At 29.7% G+C, this 9,955-nt stretch overlaps 1 protein-coding gene across 1 annotated transcript; it reads left to right on the top strand.

The window, feature by feature from the left end:
* The first annotated feature begins 2,354 nt into the window (after positions 1–2,354).
* On the top strand, positions 2,355–8,404 carry LOC110637994 (mitogen-activated protein kinase kinase 3). The gene is made up of 11 exons (XM_021788384.2): positions 2,355–2,643; positions 3,467–3,629; positions 3,705–3,959; positions 4,641–4,859; positions 4,996–5,133; positions 5,308–5,475; positions 5,654–5,767; positions 6,057–6,164; positions 6,623–6,714; positions 7,384–7,776; positions 8,008–8,404. The coding sequence occupies exons 2-10, from the start codon at positions 3,528–3,530 to the stop codon at positions 7,742–7,744; spliced, it is 1,557 nt and encodes a 518-aa protein (XP_021644076.2). The 5' UTR covers positions 2,355–2,643; positions 3,467–3,527; the 3' UTR covers positions 7,745–7,776; positions 8,008–8,404.
* The last annotated feature ends 1,551 nt before the right edge of the window (positions 8,405–9,955 follow it).

Here is a 9,955-nt window from a genome sequence, read left to right as displayed (position 1 = left end):
TGAAAATAACTCAAAGGTGATTAGATAGGCTTTGAACTCACAGCAGACGACTTGGAGGCCTCCGAGTCATATCCTGCCACCGAGTCATATCCTGATTACAACTACACTTGTGTTGATGGCCTTCTTGATGTGTAGTTGGTTAATCCCCCAAAGCCAAATTGGTAGTAATTGCATTTGCTTATGAGAGGATATATATAGTCTATGTTGAAAATATGGTCCTAGTCACTCATATAGTTAATTCAGATCCATTAAATTTAAAATATAAGTCATGTACATTGTCAAAGGTGATAAAATCTAAAAGTCATATGCATTAACCACTACATGAAGATATGCAACTCTTCTTAATAATTATATATATGTAGTAATGCAATTATTGGCTAAAAGATACCATAACTTATAAATAGTTAAGTTTTTGTCTTCATTAGTGTGAGAAGAAAAAAAACACAAAATGAAAGTGTAAAATATATACACTCAGTGATAGTACATTAGTTTTTGTCCTTAACATTCTTAGAAGACTATTACTTGATTCATTCATGGAATAATAATTATTCTGTAAATAAAATACACATTTAAATTATGGTTAATTTATATGATTCATAATATTGATGTGATTATACATGAAAGACCAGTGAAACAAATACGAGGGAATTCTTAAATTATTTTTATATGAATATGGGTTAGAACCCATATATAATTGAATCCATAAGGTAGGTTTACAATTTTTCTTCAATCTATGCTTGTCTTAATAAAGATTTTATCTAGTTATTTTGTTGTGAAGATTATTTATTTTTTATTTTAATAATAGTATTTAATCTACATTTTTTTATATTTTATATTTTACAATAATATTATAAAAAGTCAATGATAAAGTTCTTAATTAATTATAATTTCATCATTTCAAGTGTTAATAAATAAATAAATTGATTAATGTATTTTTTATTATTTTTGACATACATCATTAAAAGAATAAATAAAGTAGGAAAAAAAAATAAATATATGACGTAGTAATTTTAAAATATTATTATTAAAATTCTTAAATTTTAAATATAATAAGAAATGTTTTTAAAAACAAATGCTTAAACTTAATTAAAAACATTTAATTTTTAGAGATATTATAATGAACAAAAATTTAATAATTTAAAAATTTTTAAATAATTTAATACAAAAAAATTAGATAACTATTAATATTTTTTATGAGATGAGATTTTAAAAATTAAAATTTAAAATTGTTTAGAAAATAAGTAATATTTAATATGATAAGTTAATTTTTTTATATAACAAAATATAAAAATAAAAAATTATTATATATATTTAAAATAATTATTTAAATATATATTAAATTTTTTAAAAATAATTCACTCTTTTTTTAATTTAATAAAAATTATAAAAATATTTAAAAATAAAAAATTATTAATATTAGAAAAAAAATCATTCTATCAAAATTAAGAAGAAATTAAACAGAAGTAATTTCTTAATATAATTCTACCCTAACTTAATAAATAATATAAATATTTTTTTAAAAAAAAAATAATATAAGAGAAGAATATTATATGAAAATAAAAAGTTAAAAAAATTAAATACAAATATTGTTTGTAATAATATAAAATTGATCACGACGAATATAAATAACATATAATATATATTTTAAAATTAAAATTAGTATTGTATAAAAATATAAATTTTAAAAATTAATAATAAATATGGCAGAATCAGGGGAATGGCTTCTTGGTCTTCCTCCCTCCCTTTTTGATGCACTAAATTGTGACCGTTAGTAATGAAATTCCATTTAAAAAAAATAATAAAAATATAGTGGATATATAATATACGTCACTTAAAACATATAAGTTAAGGGTTTTAAATGAACTTTTGAAAAGAAAAATATAAAAACATTAGCCCTTGATCTGTGGATGAGGATTTGGTTAATCAAGTTGAATCCAACTTTCAATTAATTAAAATTGAAATTATTTGATTAGTTATTGGATAAGTAAAAAAATATATAATAAATATATTTATAGTAATTTTTTATTTATAAAAAATAATAAATATGATTTATTATAAATAATATATTATTATTAAATTATAATTAATATATTGATTAATGAAATTTTAATTATTTCAATTAATTCAATGATAAAAAATTAATTTTAAAATATTATTTAAAAATTAAATTCAACTGAATTAAATTTATTATTATTTATAATATTTTTATTTATAAAAAAATAAATATTAATTAAATATTATTATAAAATCATAAAATTAATAATTAAAAATAATATATTATTAAAATTATAATTAATAAAAATTTCAATAAAATCGATCAAACCGATAATTGAAAATAAAAAAAAATTAAAATTATCAGTCGAAAATCATATCGCACTAATTGAACTTATCCGTAGAAAAATAATCCAAGTTTGATTTTGACTACTCGATCATATGCATCCATGCGAGAGTTAATTGTTCAATCTCCAATGTGTCGATGCATCTTAGGGGCCAGTGCCTTGTGGATCTCAAAAAGTAGGAACCAAACGCGTTTTGTTCCTAATCATAACATCCGAAACCACCCATAAAAGAAGATTGGTATCTCAAGTAACGAACGTAACATAAGTACAGTCAGTTACAGTTTGATTCGACATTAACAGAACTGTAAGAAACTTCCCTTTCCTTCAATGCAAGTTTTTCTTTTGCAATTATTATAGTTTATTCCCAAATCTATCTTATATTTCTTTTTTTTGTTTTCTGTTATTTGACTCATATCTGGGTTTTTGTTGCTTTGAATCGTAGCTGTTTTGGCATGTTTAATCTGCAAATTTTTCTGGGCTTGAATTATAATCTAAATTAGGATATTATTTAATCATAAATTGTTGAATTTATGGTCTTAAAAGTTTAAATTACAAAAATGGTTGTTTATTGAAGTTTCAGATTGGATTTTTTTGGGAAATCTTTTCTGTTTCTTAAAGTTAAATGTCCAACTTAGTCTAAACTAAAATAGAAATTTTGTTAAAATTCTTCTTTAATAGCCTTACATTGAACATATAGTCTTGCTTGACAAAATCTTAATGCTAGTTTAGATGAGATCAGTTGTATGAATTCTCCTGTGGACTTGCTGTCGATCTTGAGAAGTGTTACACATTAAGTTAGTGGGTGATGTTATCTTTGGTCAAACTGTGGGAGTGATACTTGTGATGCATGATGCAATTTTATGGTAATGGAATCAAAAGATGTTTTGTTTCAAATTCCATGAGGGCGTTTCAGACAATCTTGTTAGGAAGTTTGCTTGCACTGTTATGACTTTTTAACTTCACAATGTCAAATCATCAAGAGTAATTTGTTTTAGAAGTTTAAGATAGAGTGAATAAGTGGATGAACTTGAGGAATTGAAGTCCATGCTGAACTTCGTGTCTTCAATTTGTTAAGATGCTTGTTTGTTTCTAGTTCAAGAGTAATGAACGAGTTTCATTGTGTGCAGATGGGACAAAAGAGAAGGATTCAATGTTTCTGCAATTGATGTGGTAAGTTGGTAATTTATCATGGCTGGGTTGGAGGAATTAAGGAAGAAGCTTGCACCCTTATTTGATGCTGACAAGGGCTTCTCTGTCGGGTCAACCTTAGACCCTAGTGATTCTTATATGGTAAGTTTACCTTATAAAGAGAATTAGGCAAATAAGTGGAATGTGTTTTACTAATGTATTATTGTGTTTGTAAAGCTGTCAGATGGTGGAACTGTTAACTTATTAAGCAGATCATATGGAGTGTACAACATAAATGAGCTGGGATTGCAAAAGTGCACTTCTTCACCGGTAGATGAAACAGAGCACAGTGAGAAAACATATCGATGTGCCTCCCAAGAGATGAGAATTTTTGGAGCTATTGGTAGTGGTGCCAGCAGTGTTGTTCAGAGAGCTATTCATATTCCTACACATAGAATTCTTGCCCTGAAGAAAATTAATATTTTTGAAAAGGTCAGCATCTCTCATCATTACTTCTTGTTCTTATTTTCTGTTAATGTCTCAATGTGAGGAGTACACTTCTTCTTTGAATTGTACATGCCTCCATGTCCATGGTGTATTTTGGTTCCAGCATTAATTCACAGAATCTCACCTAAAGAGCCACTTTCATAGTTATCCCTGTGCTATAGTTTTTGCCTGTGAGGGAGGTAGATACATTTCATATTCCATTTCTTCTACCTTGCATTTCTTTGCCTATTGAAAATTTTCAAGTATGCTAGGATAGTTTGCTTATATATTTCCCTGTTATTTTTATGAAGCATTGAAGAGGAATGCAGTTGTCATATGGGTAACTATGAGAAATGATTGTTCATTTAGTTTATCAAAATTAAAACTCTATAAGTGTACCACTATGTTTATATATAATATAAGTGCTTATGTCATGCATTCCTTGTTATCTATAAAGAGCAGCATAATGGATATCATCATCATGGCGGCATTCTAGCCTGTATGCATTATTATCCACCTTCAATAGTGACAGTTCAGAAATATAGTCTTTACGCCTGTTACCTGTACTTGAATAGTATGCAGCGCCAACAAAATTTTATCAAAGATGAGAGTTTCATTGTAGAGGTACCATGGTGAACCATTTATTTTCTCACTAAATTATATTCTTGGTCATTTTTTGCTTATTAGGAGAAAAGACAACAGCTTCTTACTGAGATACGGACACTGTGCGAGGCACCTTGTTATGAGGGTCTTGTGGAATTCCATGGAGCATTTTATACTCCTGACTCTGGGCAAATAAGCATAGCTTTAGAATACATGGATGGAGGTTCATTAGCAGACATGTTACGAGTGCGTAAAAGGATACCAGAACCAGTGCTTTCACATATGTTTCAAAAGCTTCTTCATGTAAGGAAATTATGTGCTGTTTTAGTTAGTTTCTTGTTACAGCAGCGTTACTTTCATTGCTAAATATTTCATCTTTTTCAGAAGTGTTCATGGCTTTTTTTTCTTTTGTTTTAAATCTTTTCTTTTCTCCTTCAAGGGTCTAAGCTACTTGCATGGGGTTAGACATTTGGTTCACAGAGATATAAAACCAGCAAATCTGCTTGTGAATCTCAAGGGGGAGCCAAAAATAACAGATTTTGGCATAAGTGCTGGCCTAGAGAATTCAATGGCGATGGTTAGTGATAGATGCTACTTAATCTGTGCTTTATTTATGTTCTTTCAACTGTTTCTCATTCTTTGCTAATTTGAATTGGTGTTTATCACTTTCTTGTTGGTCAGAGACATAGATAATTATTATGAATGGATGTAGTTGTTGCTAATTTTTATTTGTGAATATAAAACTTTCCAGTGCGCTACTTTTGTTGGGACTGTCACATACATGTCACCTGAGCGAATTCGAAATGACAGCTATTCTTATCCAGCTGATATTTGGAGCCTTGGTCTTGCTCTCTTTGAGTGTGGCACAGGGGAGTTCCCATACACAGCTAATGAGGGACCTGTCAACCTTATGTTGCAGGTGAAGTGACATGTTGATGCCATTTGATTTATTTATGTGTTTGTGCATGTTTGTTTATGTGTGTGTGTGTGTGTGTGTGTGTGCGCACGCACATGTGAAAGGTATGTTGCATTGAAACTTTTCTGATCAATGCATCATTTTGTTATCATGCAACTAACTTATTAGTTCTTCATGTAAGATCTTGGAAGATCCATCGCCATCACCGTCCAAACACAAATTTTCTCCAGAGTTCTGCTCATTTATTGATACTTGCCTCCAGAAGGATCCTGATGCTAGGCCAACAGCAGAGCAGGTAAACAAATGATTGATGAGCTTTGTAGGATTTGAATTCTCCTCGTACATATAGATCCTTTGCATTATTTCATAAAATTGTGAGATTTTGTCATGATTGTTAGAATCTGTTATAATATAAACTATATTTTCCTGCTTCAAATATTCAAATTGATCAAAAACCACAGTTCTTGTTTTTTTAGTGTACACATTTTCTTAATCAAAATTTATTTGAATCTTGAGGAAATGAATTGAATAAGGGCATGTTTTTTAAAATTTGTTGTTATTGATTTGGTATTTTCTCACTGCAGCTTCTTTCACACCCATTTATCATGAAGTATGCTCACACTAGTGTAGACCTGGCATCATATGTCCAAAGCGTTTTTGATCCAACACAAAAAATGAAGGATTTGGCAGATGTAAGTATGGTACTATTTGAATGTGTTTGTGAACTCAATTCACACACACATGCACACCAGCACACATGCACATCACATTACAGATTTCATCTTAGTTTGAATCCGCAGATCTTTATGTTCTATTTATGAGTTCTGCATGGAGTTTATTTTATCTAGTAAAAGATAAATTCAATCCATACATCTGAAGTTAAAAACGTTAACGGTGTTTAAAACAGCGCTAATCACTCACGCTGCATATGCATATTGACCAAATATGTGGCCATTTTTATTTGATCTTAGATGGATCCACAAGATTTTTTTTCTTATCATCTTGTTGTTAGTATTATAGTATTTTCTCTAGTAGTCATTAAATATAATCCATAATGGTCATATTGAAAGCATATATGATGCTTGAAACAACAGTTGTCATTCAGGCTACTGCTTAATGGGTTTTATTGCTTATCTCTTTGTATGACCAGATGCTGACGATACACTATTACTTACTTTTTGATGGCCCGGATGAGCTTTGGCAGCACACAAAGACATTATATAATGAAGGCTCAACTTTTAGGTACTAAACTATGAAACTGTATATTCTTGTCTTTTTCATGAAACTTTAGAAAGGACATGAATCCTAAGGGAACCATATTTTTGTAGAAAACACTTTCTGAGATAGCTAATTATCTTTTAGTTTGTATTTAATGTTTTTTATTTGTTATAACACAAAATCAAGAAAGAAACTGATTTCTGACATTTGGAATGCAATGGAAAAAAAATTAATTTCCTTTAACAAAGAAGATTATGAGAACATCTGAATATTAAGGACTTGCATAGAGGAGTATACAGGCTAAATTATGGCACTTGTTGCCAACTGGCAGTAGTCAACGACCAAAGGTTATTGCTGAGAATGGTCAGTGGACTAATAGATGCATAACTAAGTGAATTTTTTTGTGATTTCTTATCCGTTTTTGAGAGTTTGTAGACATCAAAAATAAAATTACTTCCATTCAAAGTGGGAGTCATTTTCCTTGAAGAATGTTTAGTTTTCATCTAAACAACAAAAATATTTTTAGTTGAACAACTTTTCTTGGTAGCAAAAAAGGAAAAAAAATTCTAAAATATATTTTCTGCAAAACAAACAGAGCTGTGGTCTTATATTACATTTAATATTTGAAACTTCCACTCAGTTGTGTTTTCTTGCCTTTTATATAGGCTAAGATAAACTTTTGCTCCTTTCTAGTTTCTCTGGGAAACAGTCTGTTGGTCCTAGAGATATCTTTGCAACCTTGTCAAACATCCGGAGCACATTAGCTGGTGATTGGCCCCCTGAAAGACTTGTTCACATTGTGGAAAAACTGCAGTGCCGTGCTCATGGTCAAGATGGAGTTGCAATCCGCGTATCCGGTTCCTTTATAATTGGAAATCAGTTCCTCATATGTGGGGATGGTTTGCAAGTAGAGGGATTGCCAAATGTTAAAGATCTTTCAATTGACATTCCCAGTAAGCGCATGGGCACATTTCAGGAACAGTTTATCATGGAACCAGGAAATGTCATTGGACGTTACTTCATAGCTAAACAAGATCTTTATATCGCTCAGTAGAATAACTGCAAATGAGAATTATGTCCTCCAAGGTTAGTATATTCAACAGTGCTTTGCGAGTTTGTATGGTCATGCAATTTCCATTGTCGTTACTTTAGTGGTTGCTATCTGCTATGCTTGATGTAGGTATTTTTCTTGCAACGAAATTTCTTATTTCCTCTCTATTCTAAGCTAACTTGTTACGTATTTTGAGTTCTTTCAATCACTTTCAATTGTAGATTATGTATTTTTATCAGATACCTTGCATTTTTTTTGTTTGACAGATATTTAACCATTACTACAGCAAGAAATCTAAGCGGTTAAGCTTATGGGTCTACATTTGCCGACAATTCATCATCTAATATATAGAACCACTGTATGTGCCAAGTTCCTGTCAAGTGCAACGATTGCCATGATTGTATGGCCAAGGTAATTTTCATCTTTGTCTAAACTTGAATGTATTATTGCATATGAGATGCACAAGGACTAATTGCAAATTGCAAATTGGGATTGATCAAATGAACTTACCATTAAGAATATTCCTAAATGCCTACATATTTGTATTGTAAAATCCATCCTAGCTTTTTTACCTTGTAATGTATATTGTAAGTTGGCTGTTATAGATAGAATAATGGAAAATTACAGCAATCAATAAAAATATTTAATGACTGTTATAGAAAAGATCTAAAGCCAGTGATATACTTGAAATTGAATATATCTTTTCTATTAAGATTACTGTTATATAATCTTGTCTACAATCATTAAAGACTACACAGTCTTAACATATATACATATATATATTACATTAGTAAAGAGCAACTGTCACAGGCCTAGTGTAAGAACACCCTTGGGACTATGTGGCATTTGACTTAACTTTTTCAAGACAAGTTAGTCTCACAATAATCTGTTCAACAATATGAGCATATTAGCATTGGGCTTCGCAAGCCAATTGGAAAAACATCACAAGTATTTTATATGAATATGCATCTCAAACATAATAAATAATAAGGCACAAATATGTCATTAAGGGGTGACTTCTTTTATTCATAAATCATAATCGATAAAATTGGATGAGTGTCTTTACATCACTTGTAGGCAAGGGAAAACCTAGGAGTGGTGGGACAAGGACTCACTATGCCAGTGACTAGTTACACCTGTCGCTTCATGGTAGTCAATTAGTCACTCTCTCCTAAAAAGCATTTGAAACACAATGAGGTGTGATATGAGAAAATATCACTGTCTTGAGCTATCACACCCCTATAATTATATCAATGAAAATAAATATAAAATATCCCTTTTAGTATTTAAAAATTACGTTTTACTGCTCAAATTTTCTATCCCTTGACATTGATGGTACAAACTCAAAAAAAATCCTTTAACTAAAGTGCCTTTTTAAGATTAAAATCTTACTTTTAGAGAGAAGAAAGTACTAGGATTTCATAAGTTGATATCCTTTTTCTGTCTCTCCAAAGAAGATGGGATTCAGTTAATTTTCTTAAAAGGAAAAAATAATCAGAATTTCATTCATTAAATTCAAATCAATACAAATATCAAACATAAAACATTAATCTTGTATGAAATCCTATCAAAATAAATTGAAAAGTAAGCGTGACAAGATAAATCTTTGAAGCGGCTAGACGATTTTTTGGATCTTCAATTTTTGACCTGATTATTCAGGAACTGGTTGCATATAATGAATATAACAGAATTGAACCACTAATTCTATTAGAGGAATAAGCTGCACTACCCTCCTATAGAAGAATGTCAATATCTACAAAACAATTATTCTACGAAATGCACACTTATCCCAAAAAACAAAATAAATGCTCCCTACAAAGATAGAGAAAATATTAACCCTAATGACAACCAGTAAAACATCTCTCAACCACATATCATTGTGTCGTTTGATGAACTTTAAAGCATAAACTCAACCACCATGAATCAGATCATTGTTGAGAGAGAAAATATCATCACCATGAGGCCGGCTACTCCCTCGAAGCCAGATCTGATGAGATTCTTTTTGCAGTATTGCGATAGAGAGAACAGTTACTCAAGCGTAAGAGTACTATGAAGTATTTTAGTGTTAAAATAAAAAGTTATATATTTGTTTGAATAATAAAATAAATGATATGATATAATAAATTAATATATATATATATATATATATATATATATATATATATATATATATATATAATTTTACTAATATTTAATATTAATCAGCTATCATCA

The sequence above is a fragment of the Hevea brasiliensis genome, chromosome 1 (assembly GCF_030052815.1).
Source record: "Hevea brasiliensis isolate MT/VB/25A 57/8 chromosome 1, ASM3005281v1, whole genome shotgun sequence".
Classification (NCBI taxonomy): Eukaryota; Viridiplantae; Streptophyta; class Magnoliopsida; order Malpighiales; family Euphorbiaceae; genus Hevea; species Hevea brasiliensis.
Note: the sequence above shows the minus strand (reverse complement) of the source record. Positions and strands in the feature narration are given on the sequence as shown.